We start from the raw sequence: 22,828 nt of genomic DNA on the forward strand, positions 1-22,828 counted from the left end.
ACCCGGGTTCTCTGCAAAAGCAACAGTGCTCTGAACTGCTGCCCACCTCACCAGCACCAAGCCTGGCTATTTTACGTGCTTGTTTTTACTTTTTGAGACAGGATCTCACTATGTAGCCTACCAGCCTCTGCCTTCTAAGTGCTGGGATTACCGGCATGAGTAACCAGTGCCTACATAGGTTTCTTTTCTAAAACATTACCTTTAATCTACTCTGCGACACTTTTTTTTTCTTTTTAGACAAAGATAAGGAACTCAGATCTATTTCTGACTGGGTGGAGATAAGACATTTGAAGCTGCCTGAAACAAAACACACGGGTCTCAAAGACTATTCCCTCCCATCTGGGCCTGTCAAATCACCAGCTGTATACATGCTTTTAATAATCCCAGCTCTCAGAAGGCAGAGGCAGGAGGACTTATGTGAGTTCATGGGTGGCCAGCCTGGTTTACAAATTGAATTCCAGGACAGCTAGGCCATCTGTCTCAAAACCCTGTCTCGAAAAGCGACAAAATATCATCTGCCCAGGTGACCAGTTTTTAGGAAAACTGATATACCCACAAACACATTAAGGAGATGGGAAAAGTTTTCAACCTCTTAAATGAGATGATGTTCTTATACTTACCCATAAGCCCCTCTGTGCAGTCACTTACAGGCTGCTAGACTGACTGCTATACTTGCTGACCTCTTAACTCAAAAGGTTTATTTTTGACTTTCCCACCGTTCTTCTTTGGTTTCTGGCCAAAAGCATAAGAATACTGTCCCCCGACCCTCTGGGCATTCTCTGCTTTTCTCTGAAGGATATACACACCCCAACCCACCTTCTGTACAGCTGCTTACACCCCATCCAGCTCCAAGAGCAGAGCAGACTTTCTTTTCTGGACTCTAAAAATGAGCCAGTTTCTCTCTTCCTTCTCTGTTTTCTTCTGGGCAGCCGCCAGGATTTATAGCTCACTGCAATACAATGGGCCTCAAGCTTCCTTCAGAATCCATTTAAAAAGTGTTAGAAGAAGGACACTAGGAACAGACAAGAGAACCTACATCCCCCAATAATGGTTTAATGACAGACATTATTGTAGGAGCAGCTGTAGAAAGGACAGGACAGCGATGTAAAACCTGATGAGTTTTTCTGTTTGTTTTCTTTTTCTTGCTTGTTTGTTTATATACAAGATTTCACTGCGTAGTCCTGGCTGACCTGGAACTCTTAACTTAGACTAGAATGCCTAAAACTCAGAGACTGGCCTGTCTCTGATTCTGTAATTCTGAGGTCAAAGGTGAGGACCAACACACCTGGCCTTATCGGTTTATTAATTAATTAATTAATTAATTGTTGAGGAAAGAGTCTCACTCTATTGAGCTTCCACAGTGGGCTAAGGTCAAGCCTAGGTAGGGGGCGTTGGTCAAATATAGGCCAGGAAGACTGCAATTTCCCAGCCGTAGGCTTCATTCCTTTGAGAAGAAACTCCCCCCCCCCCCCCCCCCCCCGCATAGCATTGCTCTGCGTTAAAAGGACACAGAATCTGGAAAAACGCATCTTGAAACATAAAGTGTAATTTTTAGCAGGACCGACTGGTAAACGAGTATTTGCAAGGGAAAGCACATCCCATATGGCTGGAGTTCAGCAGGAGCTGCCAAGCTTGTGAGACAAACCAATCACAAACTCATTACGATCATTGTCCCACATCATGACTATGCTTGCTCCGCAGAATTAGGGCACTTGAAACGGTGCTGACAGGCAATGCAGGGCTTTTCAAGTCGCTTTAGAAAGGTTGACCCATGGTGAACAACCGAAACAACCTCTTTCTGCCATCAGAGACAGGGACAATAATTTTGCTTTTGAAGTTTAAGTCAAAATTGGTATCACTTTCCTGGACGCTGTCTTTCTGGTTAACTTGCATGCCCGGATTTCGTCTTTGAAAATATAATAGACAATAAACTAGCAGCAGACTTTAGCCAGCCCGGAGTGAACCCTGCAGGCAGACTCATTTCAAACTTTTTCCACGCGTTTAGTTTTCATTTTGCCGACATGTAATGTACTCTAACCAACAAGTATTATATACGTGTGAATACACACACACACACACACACACACAGAGAGAGAGAGAGAGAGAGAGAGAGAGAGAGAGAGAGAGAGAGAGAATTGAGTCTTCTCTCTTTGGTCATATTCGGTTCAGAAACTACCAGGGAAAGAGGATGGGGAAGAATCCTTAAAAGAAAAAGTTTAGCCCAAAGTAAAAAAAAAAAAAAAACACAAAAAAACAAAACACCCCTTCACGCCATGATTTTGGTGAATTAGCAACAAAGAGGAGGATTGGCCGCTGACGGGTACTTCTGGAAAACATTTTTTCCTCCGGCTCCCGCTAGGGTGGAGGAAGTTGGGTCTCGGCGCGGGAGGGTGTCAGGCCCAGGGACGCCAGCAGCGCAGGGCGGCAGGTGCCTGGGCTGCAGCGGCCCGGCCTCGCGGGTCGCCGGTCACCTACGGGCCCTGGCGCTCCGGGCGGGCGGCTACGCTTGCAGCAGCATGCCGGAGGCCCAGGGGAGCAGAGCGCGGTCAGGGCGCTCGGGCCCGCTAGCGTCCTAGCCTCCCGGGGAGGCGCGGGGGCCTGCGATCGCTGGCGGCCGAGCGCGGCGGGGGCGGGGAGGGCGCAGGGCGGCGGCCGAGGGGGGAGGGTCTCGGCTCCGCCACCGGCGCCCGCGGGGACCCTGGCGGCTGCGGGTGACAGTCGGGGCGGCATGGCTGAGGCTGGTGGGGTCGGGCCCCCAGCACTGCCGCCCGCGCCCCCGCACGGTTCTCCCCGGACCCTGGCCACCGCCGCCGGGAGCTCTGCTTCCTGCGGGCCAGCGACCGCCGTGGCCGCGGCGGGCACGGCAGAAGGACCGGGAGGAGGCGGCTCGGCCCGGATCGCCGTGAAGAAGGCGCAGCTGCGCTCTGCTCCGCGGGCGAAGAAACTGGAGAAACTCGGCGTGTACTCCGCCTGCAAGGTACCCGCTGGGAAGAACACAATCGCGGGGTCACGGGCGGGCCGGGACCCCCACCCCTCCCCCACCGTACTCCCAGCTTCCCGCCGGCACCGCGGAAGTGCTACATTCTCTACGCGCGCTCTGCCGCTGCGGCTCGCACAGCGTCTCACTGGGGCAGGGGTAGGGGGTCATCTAGATCTGGCTGTGTTCTTCTTCTGGGAAGGATGAGTCTTGGCTTTCGAGCGCTCGGGGTACTCTGGGGCTTTTCCTCTCTGTAGGAACTCGCCGGAGCCCTTTCACAGGGAGCGTAACTGTGCTTGGTGTGGCGGATCAGTCGGGGCTGGGAAGCAGCATTTTGGGGTTGGGGGCATCTTAATGTGTCTCCCTGCGTTCTCTCTCCCCATTGAGCCCCGCTAGGAGGAGCTGGGCTGTGGAGTGAGCGTCCAGAAGTGTCCTGGAATCCTGGCGCTCCGCGGGAGTGAAGGGGCGGAGCACGGGGTGGGAGGTGGGCACTGCCCCAAGCCCGGGTCCTTTGGCGCCTGGCGGCCTCGGCCGTGCGGCGACGGCCCTGTCATTATTGTTATTACTTATTTAAGCGAAAGCGCGATCCTGGCGGCTTAGAGTGTAAACAGGGTCTGGCAAGGTGACAGCCCGGGCGGCGAGCGGGTCTGCTCAGTTTGAGCACAGCTTTCTTGTCATTTTCCCTCCCAGAGGGTTTTAGGCACCTCGGGGCATCCAGCTATAGAGCACGTGTAGGGGGGCTCTGCTCCCCAGGCCGCATTGGAGAGCTACTCCGCGCTGTAGACCGCGGCTTTGTTTTGACAGGGTGACAGCAGAAGTGGGGCGGGGACTTGGCCTTGTTAGCTCGCGCGGCCTGTGGTTGGGACCGGGGAGAGGCGCACTCACACCTCCCTTCAGAGTTGCTTGCTGTCAAAGGAGTCACGTCCCCAGCATTCAGATTCTCATCCCCACTTCCGACTGTACAGCGAGGATGAATAAACCTGGTAGATGACATTCCTCCCGGGGGATTCTTGTTGTAATGTTTACTGGAGCTTCAAGGACCTTGGATGGTCTCAAGCATGGCCTTCCATTGTGACCAACTCCTGTTTATCCATGCTGTCACCCTCTATTTAGGTCGTGCACCCGCTGTGCCTTCCTGAGAGGGCACCAGTGCAGTGCTTTATACACATTGATAAGCTTTGTGATCGCTCTCTTGGAACTGCTGTTGCTAAATTAGGAGGTTGGGGTGGGGTCTGAGGATTTACATTTCTAATAAAGCCCCAGGAGTTGCGGAGTGGCAATTGAGAATACTTTCTTCGAGAAGCAAGTATATTACTACTTTTGAATTCTTCAAAGGAGCCGAGAAATACTAACGCCACGTGGTGTATCCTAAGGTTTGCAAAAATAAAATTGAAGTACGTGTCGAAGAAATGGGAAAAGCAAGGGGTTCTACTCCAATAGCTAAAGACTTCCTTTTTTTTTTTTTTTTTTTTTTTCTTTTTTTCGGAGCTGGGGACCGAACCCAGGGCCTTGCGGTTGCTAGGCAAGTGCTCTACCACTGAGCTAAATCCCCAACCCCAGCTAAAGACTTCCTAAGTCTTACAGTCCAACAATCTGTCCATCCTAAAACCTTCCTTAGACAGGACCTCTGGTGTTGCATGCAGGGAAGAGAGTGGCTGACAGAACTCAGAGCAAGTTCAGGGACTTAATAAATAGGCTTGGCTTTTGCAGCTGCTTTAGACTCATTGGTAAACTCAGTCAGCTATGTAGTCCTGCTTTTACTGAAAAGTATTAGCCTGAGTTCCATCACCAGTATCCCCCCCTCCATGCTGCCTGCCATCCTGTAGTACCAGAAAACATTCCTGTAGTTGTACACATGCATTCTTTCTAAATTCCCCCAGGTCTTCCTATGAAGTCCAGGATGGCCTTGAACTCCTGTCTGCCTGCGATTACAGCTCTACCACCATGCTCCTCCCCTGACCCACCCCAATACTTTGTATCATTCATTAGTGAAACTTCAAGTGTATAACTTGAGTATTTCTTGGTCATATTTTCTGACAAACTCAGAGGAAAGATAAACCTGTTATTCAAGCTCTTTCTTCCTGCTTTTGAGAAACTTTGAAAGTAATAGAGTTTAGTATGTGTGGTGTTTGTCTGCATGTGTGAGTGTTAGAATGTGTTCAACTCTTCCAAGTACTCCGGGAGCCATCTCACCAGCCTGAAGCCCTGTGGTCTTATTTGGTGATTTATTCAGCTAATGTTATGAGAAATTCTAACTGGGGCCGCGTTTTGAGCCAGGTGCTGGGTTTATGGCACCAGGATCTGTCTTGAGTTGTTGGAGTGTGTATTCAGATTCCAGGGTAAAGGCAGTAACCCAGCTGCAGTGGACCCCAGTGAAGCCTTCTTGGGGTGTAGGGCTCAGAGTTGGAGAACCCGGGAACTGCAGATCCAGGAGGTGGAGGAGGTGTAATCCTGATTTAGAACTTCTGGCCTGTCAGGGTTGGGTGGGGTAGGCTTTCTTGCTGTAAAGAGAAACTGAAAGCATTTTTGAAAACTTGGAGCTGGGCCAACCCGAGCCTGCCCTCCTTTGCTTGGGGCCTGCTGGATTGGGGGAGGAGTGAGTGTAGCCTAGTGGGTACTTGGGAATTCCGGACTCTAAACCTGGGAGGGATGTTATCTTAGATTTAAAACCAACTCAATGTTTATTTTATTATGTGCACGTGTGTTTGGGTGCACACTAGTGTTCAGATTATTTTAAGCTGGGCTGATTGGGCCTGATGAAGTTTTTCACATAATCTGTGGCTTTTTTTTTTTTTTTTTCTTCTCAGCTTGTCTTTGCTTTGTACTCTAGATTAAGCAAGTCACAAAAGACAAAAGACAGATGACACTACCCTTGCCAATGTCTCTTGCCAGTGACTCTTGGGCCAGTGGGATGGAAAAAGTCAGGTCTGGGAAGACTTAAGTTTCCTGGGGGCCAAAAAGCAAGAGATCTGGTGGTTAGACTTCATCCAGCAGAGAAAGAGGGAAGAGTCTGTGGCAGACTTGTCTTACAGGATCCAGCCTAGAGTTCTTTGAACTGTGTGTGGTAAAGGTTGCATCAGAGACACTTGGCGTGTGTGACACTGCCAGAGTGATAAGGGAAGCATAGTCTTGACCTTGGTGACTTCCGTCCTTTTGTTTCCCCTTTCCTGTGTCCACATTCTGTGTCTCCCCTGGCTGATTTTCAGGGCTTTGTGGAACAGTTCTCTTTCCACCTCAGGTCTTTGCACATTGAAAACTCTTCTTCCCTCTTGAAAATTAATTTCCTATCCTGGGGAGGTAGCTTATCACAAGGCCCTCTCAGAATTCAGTATTGATCTCACATGCAATACACACACACCAAACCAAATAAATGCAAAATTTTGATCTCGGATATCTTGTCTTATTTTCCTACCCTACATTTTCATTAGCAATTACCCAAATGCCTCCTTCCTGCAAATTTAATTGTTATCACAACGATCAAATTTGATTGTTAATCCTACCGGTAGAGAATAAGACCACTACTACAATCATTTTTTAAAATTAATTTATTTAATGGATATAAGTACACTGTAGCTGTCTTCAGACACACCAGAAGAGGCCATCAGATCCCATTACAGATGGTGTGAGCCACCATGTGGTTGCTGGGATTTGAATTCAGGACCTTTGGAAGAGCAGTTAGTGCTCGTAACCACTGAGCCATCTCTCCAGCCCCCACTACAATCAATTTTTTTTTCTTTTCTATTTTTCGGAGCTGGGGACCGAACCCAGGGCCTTGCGCTTGCTAGGCAAGCGCTCTACCACTGAGCTAAATCCCCAACCCCTACAATCAATTTTTAAAATCTGTTTTAAATACTCCTTCCTGCTTTGCCTCTGAGAGGGCGCCTCCCCCCAAGTTCTCCATTCCCTCCACATTCCTCTTCCCTGGGGCATCAAGTTTCTGCTGCATATGTGACAGGAGGCATGGCCCAGCCCATGTATGCTCTTTGGTTGGTGGCTTAGTCTCCAGGAGCTCCCATGGGTCCGAGCTAGTTGACACTGATGGTCTTCCTATGTGGTTGCCATCCCCTTCAGCTTCTTCAGTCCTTTCCCCAATTCTTCCACAGGGGTCCCTGATCTCAGTCCAAAGGTTGTGAGTAACTGCATCTGTCTCAGTCAGCTGCTGGTAGAGCCTCTCAGAGGACAACCAAGCTAGGCTCTTTTCATGCATGTCCTTTTGGGTCCGAGTTACCTCACTCAGAATAATTTCTAGTTCCATCCATTTGATGTCCTCATTTTTTTTTCTAAGATTTATTTATTATATATAAGTACACTGTAGCTGTCTGTCTTCAGACACACCAGAAGAGGGCATCAGATCCCATTACAGATGGTTGTGAGCCACCATGTGGTTGCTGGGATTTGAACTCAGGACCTCTGGAAGAGCAGTCGGGGCTCTTAACCACTGAGCCATCTCTCCAGCCCTGATGTCCTCATTTTTAATAGCTGAGTAGTATTCCACTGTGTAAACGACCACCTTTTCTGTATCCATTCTTTGGTTGAAGGACATCTGGGTTGTTTATAGCTTCTGGTTATTATGAATAAAGCTGCTATGACCATCGTAGAGCAAGTGTCCTTGTCACTACCACAATCTTAAGCCAAATTTAAAGCAAGCTTTACTTAAATACTGGCCAGATCCATACCCAAAATATGGCCACAAGTCATATTTTGCAGAGATTTTAAAAGGCAAAACTCAGAATTTGATGAATTTCCTAGGGGCAAATGTGTAAGCATACATCCTGATGTTTTATGTGTTGTGTATTACCCCCATCTTATGTCTAGTCAGGAGCAAACATACATCCTGCCCACATGTGATCCAGCATGACTGGTGCAGATGGGTCAAACAAACATAGACAAATAGGAACCTATTAAGAAACCTGCAAGGTGGGCTGGAGAGATGGCTCAGCGGTTAAGAGTGCCCCACTGCTCTTCCAGAGGTCCTGAGTTCAATTCCCAGCAACCACATGGTGGCTCACAACCATCTATAATCAGGTCTGGTGCCCTCTTCTGGTGTATCTGAAGACAGCTACAGTGTACTTATACATGAATAAATAAATCTTTAAAAAAAGAAACCTGCAAGGTGTATTTTCCGTTTTGGTCTCACATTCTCTCCATGACTTATAACCTGAGTCAAATCTTTGACTCCGTGATGACCTGTTTATACTGGGGTTTAATAACCATCAGTTTAATGGAACCCAGACAAGAATTAGTTAGGCATTTAGTTAAGGCATCAATGATGCAAGAGCCAATAGTAATTAGCAGAAGCAGAAGGGCCGAAGGCCCTGTGGTGGCTGACATCAGAGTTACTGTCTTGGTGGAGGCTGGAAGTGGGCGGGGCCCCAGTCAGTTATGTCATCACCTCCCCCCCCCCTTTTTTTTTTTGAGTAAAGTCAGATAATCTCTAATTATCCTGAGCGGTTTATGTAGAAACAACAATTTTCTTTTAAAGCCATGCAATAGCATCTTTGTTTTCCATAGGGCAGGTTGAGTGTCCTATTATACTGTAGAACTGTTTCAGCAAACGAATCTACTTATTGATAGATTTGGGGCTATTTGTTTTTTTAACAGATACCTTTCCTGGTATGCCAACGAGCACTATAGGTAGCCATTTTGTCCCCTATGGCAGGGAGTTTCTGTTTGATCTAACATTCCAGCCTGTAGGGGGACAAGGAGCAACATACTCTTTTGTGTAAGTACTTCCTGCTGAAATTAGGGAGTCCTTATCAGGGCCTGGGAAGGCTGGAATGCTAGTCTAGGTCACAAGGGAATTCTGGCAACGGGGCATTCTTCAGAAGCATCTGGTTTGCTGACCCCTGGAGGGACAGAGAACAATCCCACCAACTGGACCAGTTCACATCAGCAAGTCCAGGGCTCACGCGCAGTTGTAGTTAGCAGCTGATTCGTGGGTGGTGTCTGTCAGCCAAACTGGAATCTGCTGGGATGGATACAGACTGGGGACAGAAGCTGAAGTTAGGAGCTTAAATTACATCTGGAACTTTCAGGCCCATAGACCTAGTAATTGGGGGAGGAGAAGGAGCCTCCAGGAGAGACCAGGAGAGAGATCCCATTCTCAGTAATAGGCAGGTGAGGAAACCTAGGCTATACTTATCTGGGAGTCCTTTTGACCTGTGGGAGGTGGATCCAACTAAGTCCTAGGACTCCCTGAAGCTTACGTGTTTTGTTTTGATTTTTAGCTTACAAAGATGACATTTTTAGATATTTGCACTAATCTGTACATATATCCACACTGTAGAAAAAGTACCTTTACCAGCTTATCAGAACTCCATTAATCGATGTGAAAACCCTGGACTTTTGAAACATAGAATAACAAGAGCATAGAATGGGAAAGAAGTCTTCCACTTTTCATAGCCCTTAAATCACTTGCTGTGCCTTTACAACTTGAATTTACACACCTCAAATCAGTTTTTAGACCTTCATATCCTCAGACCGTCGTATACCTTAGAACTTTTTCTTAGGCCCTCAGAATTCCATAGACTTTAAACCTTTTTCTTCCCATCTACCCATTTACCCGGGAAAGGAGTAGTTATTACTGAGAACAGTTATTGCAAGCAAGTTCTTTAAAGAAATTAACAGTACAAAGTTTCATCTGAAACCGGCTTTTCCTTTAATATGACGCCTGTTAGCAAGGCAAACCTATCTGCCTTTTCTTAACAAGAGAACAAGAGATCTCTAGAAAAAGGCTACGTTTGGTTTTTATGTAAGAAATGGACTAAGGTAGAACCTTCTTGGGTTCTTGGGGAAGAACCTGGTTGCTCGCTGCTGTTAAGTTGACAGGTCTGCAGCTAACCTGGCTATCAGTGCCATCAGAGATCTGAGAAGTATAAATTATAGCAGGAAATATAATCCAAATGGCCTATGTATCAATTAAAATGAAGAGACTTACCCATTACCTCGATAACCCAGGTCTGTGGCGTCAGTCTTTGGTCGACAGATCCAGGAGACTTGGGAAACTTTTCTTCAAGTCTGACCATACTTTGTCTAGGCAAAGTGGGGCAATCATCTCTCCATTGTCCTGCCTGTTCACAAGTTAGGCAAGGTCCCAGTGGCAGGCAGGGCATTTGGGACAGTGTTGCTTAGTGGTTAGCATTACCATAATCCAGGGGAGTAGTGGTTGCTGCCGTGCTTTGGGGTCACTCTATGAGCTGGGGTCCCATTAAATATTTTAAATGTCATATTCAACAGATTTCTGACAAGTTAATTACTTGCTTTAGGCTTAACCTTGAAAACATAGAGTAGGCTAAATATGCTTATTTCTGTAATTAATTACGTTGGTATTTAGCATGATTACAAGCATAGTTCTGAGTACATTAAAGAATTTGATCCTTTATGAGGTGGCTGACCTTTAACTTGCATGTCTTAATCACCTTTCACAGTTTACGATGAGTTGGTAGCTTTTATAAGATTAAAATTTTATAGCGTTATCTCTGTTAAGTTTGATCCTTAAAAATGTGAATATTTTAAAAGCTGTTCCTTAAAAATATCCAGTTTTTTAATTTAAAATTTCTGTAAAAACTCCAACATTTTCTCTTAAAAAAGTTTTAAAAAATCCCTCTACTGTGTGCTCCAGCAATGTAAAAAAAAAGAAGTACCTTTTTCTTTCAAGAGGAAAGATACAGTCCATGATCATAAATCTGCACAAGACAAAGTCAGTTCTAAGTGTCCGGGATTCACTTATAATCATTTGGGGCTTGGCTTACCTCTTTGGCCCTCGGAGGCCAAACCCAACCTGGTGTCCAGACTCCAGCCAGCTCCATGTCCCCTTCATATCTCTAAAACCCAACACCACCTGGGTGACTCTTCCGTTACAAGGTTTGGCAGCCAGCACCAGGCCCATTCTTGCATATGAATGGAGGTACGGCTTTAATACCTTATTAAACAAACATTGGTTTTAAATCCTTCCATAAACCCTGTTTTCAGGACAGACATTAGCATATCATACATCCTAATCCAAAATATCTCGGGTACGGGTTGTTGCCTCCTTGCCATGCCACCTTTAATCAAGATGTCGGTGAAGTCACAGGACAACAGCTTTCTTCAACCCTAGCAAACAGGCTGTGTGACTGCCTAGAGATAATGGCAAGCTATGTATTTTTATGCCAGATGGTTCCTTTAAGATTACCCATGCATAGGTTTTTAACTCTTAGTCCTGTGTTGAGTTTTAAATTAACTTATTTTCACAGATTTTTCACCATACCCAATACACTTATAAATCTTGAGGTACAGAGTGTTCATATAAACCAGATCAGATCTAATATTTTTTTGGGGGGGGGGTTGGCTGTTTGGCTTTGCTTTCTTTCCCTGGTCATGTGACTCAGCTGACAAAGGGCATAGTGGAAACTTTAAAATGTTTGGGTCTAGACAAGGGAAAGTCGAGTGTGAACTCAAGAGTCAGCTTTCCAATAAAGAAGGACAGCATAAAACAACTTTAATGTTATCCATACCCAAAAGACTTCTGAATTCCTGCTAACCTGAATTCACCAATCAGAGAGCTCAGAGATAAATTCTGAGCCATTAAAGCAGTTATGGTAGCGGTGGTGGCTGGCAGCTGAGATGGTAAAAATATTCATTTGTGTCTCAGCTCCACGATTGCAGCAAAACTTACAGATCAGCCAGAAAACACAGACACAACTTTCCAATAAGACAGATAAAACCTTCCATCAACAGACAGACACAACTTTCCAGTTAACCAGAACCAGGTAGGCAGGTAGCTTAGCTATTTGCCCTACATGAGAAATATTGGGGTCCCGTGGAGCAAAAACAACCCCTTCCACATCTTGCAGAACAGAACAGACCGTGAGTCACCAGGAGCCCTCCATAGATGGCTAATTCTTTTCTTAGCATGGCAGTTTATCCCCATAGTCCATGAGCTAACTGAAGGTAGCCTCAGAGCCTTGGAACATCTCACAGCACATGCTCCTGAAGTGGCCCTTTAGCCTCAGAGTTCCGAAGCGAAGGTCTGGCTTTGGAATTTGGGTAGGTGGTCTGAATCTTGCTGGGAGCCTCTGGAAAGTGTTAACCCCACTGGCCCAGAATAAGACCACTACTATACTGTTAAGCCAGGTTTGAAGTAGCATGAATTAAATACTGGCTATGTGGATGAACTCTGGCCAGGTCCATACCCCAATTCTCGGGAAAATGGTGCCATGAGTCTTTTTTTTTTTTTTTTCAGGGACTTAAAAAGGCAAATCCCATAATTCACATTTCCCACCAGGTCCAATCCGGAGGAAGCATACATCCTGACATAGTTCCTACCTTCATACTTCTCTCCTACATCCAATCAGGGGCAAGGAGTACATCCTGATGTATTTAGCATGTCCAGTGTAGATGGGCCAAACATAGGACAAATAGGAACTTACTGTTAATTGCAAACAGAACTCTTAAACTGCAAGGTGTTTTTTTTCCTGGTCTGGTCCCACACTATGTGATTTGATTCTTTACTGTGGTAGGGGCTGTCTCTGTAGCCCCTACGACCCTGGAGCTCCATATGAAGACCAGGTTGGTCTTAACCTCACAGAGATCGTCTCCTCTTTGCCTCCCGAGCACTGGGATTAAGGGTGTGTGCCGTCTTGCCCAGCCTTATTTACTTGTTTATTTTAATCTAGGTTGATTAGCAGCTCAAGATCCCAGTCTCAGCTTGAGAAGGGCTGAAATTATAGGCCTTCCTCACAGTATCATTTTCTACTATTTTTAGAATAGCTGACTGGATTCCTTGATGAGGTTGTTGACTGACTGACTGAACAGGAGACAGAAGATGAAGCAAATGACCCATTTCAGCCACTCTGCGTCCCAGTGACTTTATGAAGGAGCCTTTTTTTATTTTAAGTTTTTATAGGACATTTATGGGTACAGACGTTGATGAGATTTTTTTTTTTCTTTTATACAGTGAAAGAATGGTTGTGTGTGTGCCTCTTTGGCTTACAGCACTCTAGAGGTTAGACATAGGAAGGGTATCTATCGTAAGTTTGAGGTCCGCCTGATTTCATAGTGATTTCAAGGCAAGCCTGAGCCACATGGGACCTACCTCAGGCAAATCAAACGAACAAATTAAAGAAGAACGCTCCAGTGAATGGAGTGTGAATAGCTGAAGCTCTTTTAGTTAAATATAATATACCTACTTTAAGACGAAAGCCACCACTGTGTGTGTGTGTGTGTGTGTGTGTGTGTGTGTGTGTGTGTGTGTGTATACATACTCATGTGGAGCTCAGTAAACAACTTTGCGGAGCTAGTCTTCTCCTACTTTAATCTTGCTCAGCAAACGTTTTTACCTGTGGAGCCATCTTACTGGCCTTTTACTGACCCTTCTTGCAGGAGTGTGTCATTTACAAATGAGGGGAGGTGTGGGAATTTGATTCTGAGACCCACCAAAAATTGAGAAGAGAACGAACTCGAGATGTGTGCCATGCATATGTGTCCTCCTCCATCCTGTGCACATCTGTGACGACGACGACGATGATGATGTGATGACGATGATGTGATGACGATGATGTGATGACGATGATGTGGTGGTGGTGGTGATTGGGGAGATGACTCAGTGGTTCCCAGCTCACAGCACCCATGCAAGTGGCTCACAACTGGAAGATAACTCTAGCTGCACAAGATCTGATGCTGCACTCTTTTGGTCCCCACAGGCATCTGCCCACTCTTTCACACATATGAATACAAATTAAAAAGTAAGTATAAAGTAGGACTAACTGTGGGATACAAAGGGATGTGCCCTTATAGGAGGAAATGTGTCTTCCTGTGGCTGAGGCTGGTGAGTGGGTCACACCTGAGCAAACCTGGTTGCTGCAGAGAAAGCAGTGGTGTGTGTGTGTGTGTGTGTGTGTGTGTGTGTGTGTGTGTGTGTATGTGTATATATGTGTGTTTTGTGTGTGTGAATGTGTATGTGTGTATGTGTGAGTGTTGTGTGTCTGTGTGTGTTGTGTGTGTGTGTGAGTGTGTATGTGTGTGTTGTGTATGTGTGTGTGTTGTGTCTGTGTGTGTCTGTGTGTGTGTGTTGCATGTGCTGTGTGTGTTGTATGTATGTGTGTTGTGTGTGTGTCTCTGTGTGTATGTGTGTGAGTGTGTGTGTGTGTGCACGTGCGTGGTCATGAGTATTGGTCAGTCTTTTGGCCTTTTGAGATTGGTTCCATGTATTTCAATAGCTCTGTACTCCTGACCTACTTCTACCTCCCTGCATCAGGACTCAGGTCTCCTCCCCCACACCAGGCTGCAACTTTCTATTTAAAGTATCAATCCCCCCTCTTCTGGGGGCCATTTGGTGCCTCTTCCTGGAGCTCGTGGCTGTGTCCTGAAGCAGAAGCGTTTTCTGTCGTGGCCTCTAGGAGGAGAGAATGCCTGAACCCTTACCAGATGGAGAGCAGGGACAGCACGGTGAAATAATGAGTTATCTGGTCAGGAGGCAAGCGCTGAAAATTCTCCTTTGGGGAATCATCACATTCAAAAGTCTCATAAACACTTTAGCAGGTGCAAGAATAGTTCCTCTAGTATTGATTTTATTACGACTGCGAATCTGAAAACTTTCCTTTGTAAATCATAGGATATTTATGTACAGACAGCTCACTGTTCTCTGTTTCTGCCTCTCTTTCTGTCTGTCTCTGTCTCTGCCTCTCTCTGCCCTCCCCCCCCCCTCTGTTTTCTAGACAAGGTTTCTTTGTGTAGCCCTATCATGGAACACATGCTGTAGACCAGGTTGGCCTAGAACTCAGAGATCCTCTGTCTCTGGCCCTCTCCCTGCTGAGAGCTGGGATTTAAGGTGTGCACTGCCACTGCCCAGCTACCCACTATTCTTTCTTTATACGGTCTCCGTCTCTGTCTCTGTCTCTGTCTCTGTCTGTGTGTGTGTGTGTGTGTCCATCCTTCTGCCTCCTGCTGGAATTAAAGGTGTGTACCACACTGCCATCTATGTCAAAGGTGGCTGCACCTCCTAAGGCTGGGAAGTATCAGAACCTGGCAGGCAGACCTAAGCTTAATTGGCAGGTTCAGGGAAAAAAAGGTGGAAAGAAAAGAAAATTCTAATTTTGTGTTTTCTCAGACAGTTTCAAGCTTATAAAAACATCAGATTGTAATTTGTAGTTATACTCCTGAGAAAGTTTATAGGTTTACAGAGCAAAACAGAACAAGATCTTCTGTGGCTTGTTTGGATTTAGGATGGATGTAGTTTCGAACAATGATTTGTGCTGGTTAAGGTGGTTTTGTTGTTGTTATTGTTGTTTTGTTTTTGTTTGTTTGTTTCTTTTTTTCTGAGACAAGGTTTCACTGTGTAGCCCTGGCTGTCCTGGAACTCACTCTGTAGACCAGGTTGGGTTCCTGAAACTCACTCTGTAGACCAGGCTGGCCTACTGTCACAGAGATCTGTCTGCCTCTGCTTCCCAAGTGCTGGGATGCCAGCACTGCCCATGGTTTCTGATTCTGAGAGAGATGTTAAATAACCCTGGTTGGCCTGTAACTCATAGGGACTTGGCCTACCTGTCCTTTTCCAGGGTTGGGATTACAGACACAAGACACCATTTTCTTTTGATTTTATTTCGAGGTAGAGTCTCATGCAGTGGCTTCAAAATTAGTAAGCAGTTGAGGGTGTCTTTCAGTTCTTGATTTTCTTGAAGCTACTTTAGAATTGTTTGGACCACCACACCTGGTTTTAGGTAGTGCTGTTGATTGAACCCAGAACTCATGCATCCTACGTAAGCACTCCACCAACTGCAGCACAGCCAGCTCACCCCGTGTCCCAGCGAGCTGTGCTGTATCATGTGTGAGATAGATAATAGTTGGAATGTCTCTCTTAAATGAAGGACCCCAGGGCTAACTGTAACTCTTATTTACTATTCATCTTGGTTCTTTTTTTTTTTTTCGGAGCTGGGGACCGAACCCAGGGCCTTGCGCTTCCTAGGCAAGCGCTCTACCACTGAGCTAAATCCCCAACCCCTACTATTCATCTTATTTACTTATTCATCCTATTTACGCATCTCCCATGGATGAGGCAGCTTTTGTCTTACGTTTTTTGTTTGTCTTTGTTTTGACACAGGATCTCTCAATGCATAGCGCTGTCTTGTCCTGGAATTTACTATGTAGCGTGTGGTGGTCTTGAACTCACGGAATCCTGCCTCTGCATCTTCGGTGCTGGAATTGAAGGTGTGAGCCACCCAAGTCCAGCCTGTTTTACGTTTTCCAGGACTGGTTTTTGCTACTTAGTCCAAACTGAACTCAAACATGCCTCACCACAGTTATTTTCTTTAAATGTATTTTTTTACATTTATATATGTAAATTTATTAAATCTACATTTATTATTATCATTATTATTACTATATTGTATGTGTTTTATGGCATGTACATGTGTGCGTGCATGCATGTATGTGTGTGTCTGTGTGCGTGTGTGTTTGTGTGTGTGTGTGGTGTGTGTGTGTGTGGTGTGTGTGTGTGTGTGTGTGTGTGTGCGCGCGCGCGTGTGCATGTGTGTGTGTGTGTGTACATTCTGAGCTCAGGGGACAACTGTGGAGTCAGTTCTCTCTCACCTTTATGTGGCTTCTGGGATAGAACTCATCCATATTTTATCTGCTGAGTCTTGTGGGAAAAGAATAATCTTGGTGTTTTACAAAGGAACAAAGTAAAAATAATTTTACAAGGCAATTTCTTTTTATAAAATGGGTGTGCCAGAATCCAAATTGGGCTAGTGAGTAGAGTCTGACAAGACAGTGTCTGTCTTTAATCCTTGTTGTGGGGGTTTCCTGTGCATCTCATCCTTGTGGTGGGATCTTGACTTAACAATCTGCCTCTTAGCTAACTGGCAAAAAGGGGAAGAGGGGGAGTCAGAAAATGGGGGGAACTTACAGTTAATTACTTGGGATAGAAAAGAAAAGTTTCTTACAGTCCCTTATTTTATTTTTAAAGGTGTTGGGGAGCCACGTGTAATGTTTTTATTTTATTTTTTTACCTGTAATCTAAGAACTCAGGGAGTTGAGGCAGAGGGAACTCTTTCTTCAGAGACATCTTGAGGCACAGTGACAGTCACAGGCCAGCCAGAGTCCTCACCTCAAACAAACAAATGAACAAACAAGGAAGCAACCTACAGAAACGAAACAAAACAGTGTTCCCTGATGGCAGTGTTTGACCAGAGGTGATTTGATTTCTCAGTTGATCGCCCTGGGTGAGAAGATGGCTAGAAAAGCCACTTGCTGGTGGATAATGGATACCCAGAGAGTTGAGACTCCTCCAGCTGCTTGGCGGCTCTGGATATGGAGTCTCTTTCCTGGGCATCAGTTTACCTCTTCTTATAGACTCTTTTCAAGGTGAAGAGGGTCCCTGCTCCTCTGAAGGTTCTGGGGAAGATTTCATCCTTCTAGGTATTCTGCTCTCACCTGACCTACCTGAAGAGGTGTGGCTAAAGGCTTTTCCAAGCCGTGGATCCCGCACAGGTGATGAACAATCAGTGTTCTTTATTATTGGGATAGGGTGAACATGTGTACAGTCCTGAGAACCTTAAAGCTGACAAGAGGACAAGACTGTTGGCAGAAGGCTGCAAAGGCTGCCAAGTTGCCAGGAGGGTAAGGAATTGAATGTTTAATTTGGAGGCCCCAGGGCCCTAAACAGTTTCTAGGGCTGCAGAACACACCGTGGTGCGTTTCAGAACAAACAAAACCCAAAGCCCCTCCCCCTTCCGCTCATCTCATGTTGCCCAGGTTAGCCTTAATATATAGCTGAAGGTGACTTGAACTCCTAATATCTCTCTCTCTCTCTCTCGATTTATTTATTTGTTATATATAAGACACTGTAGCCATTTTCAGACACACCAGAAGAGGGAATCAGATCTCATTATAGATGGTTGTGTGTGAACTCAGGACCTCTGGAAGAGCAGTCGGTGTTCCTAATCTCTCTTACTCTGCCCCCAAAGAGCTGGTATTATAAGATTATTGAAAAGAGAAAAAGGCCAGACATGGTAGCACACACCTTTAATCCCAGCATTTAAGAGGCAGAGACTAGAGACTGGGACTTTTCTGTGAGGTTAAGGCCAGCCTGGTCTATACAAAGAATTCCAGGCCAGTCAGAATTACATAGTGAGACATAGTCTCTAAACAAGCAAACAATCAAAATTTTTAAAATTTATTATGCAATACAGTATTGGTGGCACGTGCCTTTAGTCTTAGCACTCAGGAGGCAGCCTGGCCTACAGAGTGAGTTCCAGGAATGCCAGTGCTACCCAGAGAATAAAGAAAACAAACAAAACAAAACAAACATAATATTATATTCAAATTACAGGTTAGTTGTCCAAAGATTCTTTTGTGTGTGCTGTTGTGACCCAAACCCAGGGCCTTGTTAATCGTAGGCAAGCACTCTACTACTGAGGTAATACTTCCTTCCTTTTAAAAAATTTTCTCTTTGAGGGCTGGAGAGATGGCTCAGTGGTTAAGAGTGCGGACTGCTCTTCCAGAGGTCCTGAGTTCAATTCCCAGCAACCACATGGTGGCTCACAACCATCTGTAACGAGATCCGATGCCCTCTTCTGGTGTGTCTGAAGACAGCTACAGTGTAATCATATAAATAAAGTAATTAAAATTTTTTTCTCTTTTAAAGATTTACTTATTGCATGTATACCACAAGTATGTGATGCTCTCGGAGGCCAGAAGAGAGCATTGAATTCCCTGGAACTGGACTTACAGATAGCTGTGATCTGCCTGACTTGGGTGCTAAGAGCCAAACTCCTCCAATCAATGCCTTGAAACAACAGGAAGCACTCTTTTTAAAAAAAATAATTATTTATTTTATTTATATGAGTACACTGTAGCTCTTCAGACACACCAGAAGAGGGCATTGGATCCCGTTACAGATGGTTGTGAGCCAACATGTGGTTGCTGGGAATTGAACTCAGGTCCTCTGGAAGAGCAGTCAGTGCTCTTAACTACTTAGCCATCTCTCCAGCCCCCCAGGAAGCACTCTTTTTTTTTTTTTTCCCAGGAGCTGGGGACCGAACCCAGGGCCTTGTGCTTGCTAAGCAAGCGCTCTACCACTGAGCTAAATCCCCAACCCCCCAGGAAGCACTCTTAACTGCTGAGCTAGTCCTACTTTCTCCTTTGCAAAAGGACAGGGTCTCACTGTGAAGTCCACGTGTCCTATTGCCTTTATTATAGTCACACACTATATGACTGAAGTCATAACATTGACACGAGAGTACAACTGCATCTGTCCTCAGAGAAAGCTGGATGATCTTTCCAAGCCCTCAGCAGACGTTGCCTTTTCCTGCTCTGGTCATCCTTGCTGTGATTCTATTACCATTACCTGAGATTATCCTTGCTGTTCCTAAATTCCCATAAAATGCAATCATTTCAGGGCTGGGATGGGCCTCAATTGTTGGGTTGCTTGCCTACCATGTGCACAAGGCCCAGCACCTCAAGATCATGTGGGCTTTTGCTCATAATCCTAGGACTCAGCAGGAGGAGGAAGTATCAGGAGTTCAAGGTCACCTTTCAGTAGTTTGAGATGGGCCTTGGATACATAAGTCCCTATGTCTCTTACACACATAAAGGAACCATTGGTTTGAATACACTGTGCTTGTGAATGCAGCCAGGTTGTCTCGTGCAGCAGTGTTTTATTGTTTAAGATTTGTTTTATTTTGTGTGTGTTTTTGCTTACATGTATGTGCATAAAGTATGTATGTATGTAGCCTGAACAGGCGATCAGGTCCCCCGGAACTGGAGTTATAGGGATTGTGGTGAGACTCCATGTGGATGCTAGGAACCAAATCTGGGTCCTATTCGAGAGCACTGAGTGTTCTGACTGCCGAGGCATGTGTAGCCATACTTTATAACTGCTCGTGCTTTGTTTGCTTGGAGACACGGTTTCTCCTATGTTGCCCTGACTGTCCTAGAACTTGCGATTTTTCCAACCTGGCCTCAAACTCATAGACATCCTCCTTCCTCTGCCTCCTGAGGGCTGGGATTAAAGGGCCGAGACACCATCACCCAGCTATAACAACACTTGCTTTTAAGTTAAGAAAACAAAGCTAAATTTGCTAGCTGTTTTCCTTTTTTCTTTTTCTTTTTTGTTTCCTTTTAAAGACTTTTTTTTTTCTTTTTCTTTTCTCTTCTTTTTGGAGCTGGGGACCGAACCCAGGGCCTTGCGCTTGCTAGGCAAGCGCTCTACCACTGAGCTAAATCCCCAACCCCTAAGACTTTTTTATTATATGCACTGTAACTGTCTTCAGACACACCAGAAGAGGGCATCAGATCCCACTACAGATGGCTGTGAGCCACCATGTGGTTGCTGGGAATTGAACTCAGGACCTCTGGAAGAGCAGTCAGTGCTCTTAACCACTGAGCCAGAATCTCTCCAGCCCCCCTAGCCATTTTCAAAATGAAAATCAATGGATATGGAAAATGTTAGAGAGATGATTTCATTTAGTAAAAACTTAATTTTCATTAGTTGGTCTTTTGAGGTGCAGGTTTCTTACGAAATCCAAAAGTCACTGGGATTCGTTATCCTTCTGGCTTAGCCCAATAGATACTGGGATGATAGGTCTGAGTTATCCCTCAGCGTTTAGGCTTTCAGATTGGAATTTGATTTGGGTTTTGAAGAGCAGATGGGAATTTGACACGAGGATGTACTGAGAAGGCCTCGAGAGGCAGGGATATGGATGTGAAATCAGTGTGCCCAACCACAGCAATGGGGCATGAATGCTGGGAGATAGCTGATAGGTTGGTGGGTAAGAGAGGTGACGTCACAGTCGATGGAACGCCAACTGTAGGTTTCCACCTATTTGGTGCCATAGTTCCTTGTTCTTGGTGTTGGTCGTGGTGAGTCCTGAAATGGTAACTGTCATGTGCGGTCCTGCTGCCCCCAACCTGTGGTTCTGGAAGATGACTTGACTAGAGTTGTTACCCATCGTCCTCCAGAGGCTGTGTAGAACAGGAAGGGTTGAGAAGATGGCAGCTTTCTTGTAAGACATAGAAAACTAGGGGGACGACAGCGCCTCTGTGATGTTCGCCTACTGGCTGCAGAGTCTGGAAAGAGAGCACTCATTTGTACATTCTCCTCAGCTGATGCCAAGCTCCCGAGTGCCACTGTTTCCTCAGGAATGGCAGAGAAGTGGGGATTACTCAACACTCCCAGCTTTTCCATAACGGAGTGTTAAGCTTGAGCTTCTTGAGTGGAACCATCTATCTTCTGTAGCCAGCACTGTTTACCAAGGGTGATGGTCAGTTCTGGGCTGACTTACAGCTCTGGCTTTTACTGCTATTACTGGAATTCATTTAACTTTGTGGACCTTTTTACCTTTTTTTTTTTCTTCAGTTTAGAGTCTAATTTCACTGGCTTCTACTTTCTTTAATTATATATTTTAATTTACTTGGTGTGTGCATGTGTATTATGTGCCCATGCCACAGCTTGCATGTGGAGGTCAGAGGAAAACCCAGAGCACCGATTTTCCTCTACCATGTGGGACCCATGGATGGAACTCAGGCGCATCAGCAGACACCTTTGCCCACTGAGCCGTGCGGTGCGTGCGATCATGAATCCCCTATGCTTTGAGTTTGGCTCATCTCTGACATCAGTTTTACCTGAGTGACTTTTGTCTTGGCACACAAAGAGGCATCCTCACATCCCCCTTCCCTTCTTGTTTTCTGGACTGGACTGGGATGGGGTGGGAATGGGGTCTTGCACATACTAGGCAAGTGTTTGCCACTGAGCTCTATACTTCAGTTCTTTCCTGTGTTTATTTCTGCATCGTATTCTCAAACTTCCTTCTCAAATCCCAACATCTCAGAAGCTTTTAACCCCTCTCCCCTGCCGATCTAGAATAAGAGGAGGGCATATGTCACCTTATAGTATTTGCTATACTCAATAGATGGAAATCGTGTATGTATACATGTATGTATTCTATATGTTTGTTATATATAATCTAAATATATATATATATATATATATATATATATATATATATATATATATATATATATATTTGCTGTGTGGAGGGTGTAACGCAGGGCATCTAGAAGGGTAAGGAACTGCTCTCTTCCTGAACTACACCCCTAGATATCAAAAGTTGAAAAACCATTTCGTACCCATGTTCTAAGTCCCACAAAGCAGGGCCTTGGCCCTATTCCCCAAAGCATAAAGACATACATCCTAGGCACTCAAAAAACAGCTCTTGCGTAAAACGATAATTTTATATTCAGAGGCTTTGTGAGACTGGAAGAAAGAAAGCACTTTTTGGGTTGTGTGTGTTCAAGATAGGGTTTTTCTGTATAAGAGCTCTGGCTCTCCTAGGACATTGACAGAGATCACGAGGTGTACATGAGGTGGCTTACACCTGTAATCCTGACAACCCAGAACCGAGTCAAGGGATTGCATCAAGTTTGAGGCCAACCTGGGCTACATAGTGAGGTCCAGGCCATTCTAGATTGCAGAGTGGGATTCTTATCTCGAGACAAAAGAAAGAGAAATTGAGGCTCTACAAGGCTTTGTAGCTCTGGGTCCAAAGCAAAAGATCTGGCAGCTGTGACTGAGGCATCTCCTAGTGTGGTTCTCTTTGCTCCTGGCTGGCTTTTCTTTCTGTTCAAATAGGGTTCCATTGTTTAGTGGAAGCTGCTTCTTCAATGCTGGCATCACAGACCAATGCCATCTAACCAGCTTTTTTGCTGTTGGTTGTTACTGAGAACAGGGTCTTTGGCCTCAAATTCACTTTTTCTGCTCTGACATCTGGCCACAGGGCACGGTCAATAACAAACAATACTTTACTTATTCCCTGGATTTCTGCTACAGGATCCAGCAAAAAGAAGACAGACTTCGTTTTCATTCTTCTCGGCACA

General features: G+C 45.4%; 1 protein-coding gene across 6 annotated transcripts in view; it reads left to right on the forward strand.

Annotated features, from left to right (window-relative positions):
• The first annotated feature begins 2,348 nt into the window (after nt 1-2,348).
• The window catches only part of Kat2b (lysine acetyltransferase 2B), a 104,516-nt gene continuing 84,036 nt past the window's right edge, over nt 2,349-22,828 (forward strand). For 2 of the 6 annotated variants that reach the window (XM_039084397.2, XM_063266836.1), the window contains exon 1: nt 2,349-2,977. In XM_039084397.2, the coding sequence (XP_038940325.1) occupies nt 2,729-2,977 (249 nt within the window). In that variant the 5' untranslated portion in view covers nt 2,349-2,728. The remainder of the gene's footprint in view (nt 2,978-22,828) is intronic. The other 4 variants (XM_063266835.1, XM_063266834.1, XM_063266833.1 and 1 more) reach the window with 3 other exon arrangements.

The sequence above is a fragment of the Rattus norvegicus genome, chromosome 9, assembly GCF_036323735.1.
Source record: "Rattus norvegicus strain BN/NHsdMcwi chromosome 9, GRCr8, whole genome shotgun sequence".
Lineage (NCBI taxonomy): Eukaryota > Metazoa > Chordata > Mammalia > Rodentia > Muridae > Rattus > Rattus norvegicus.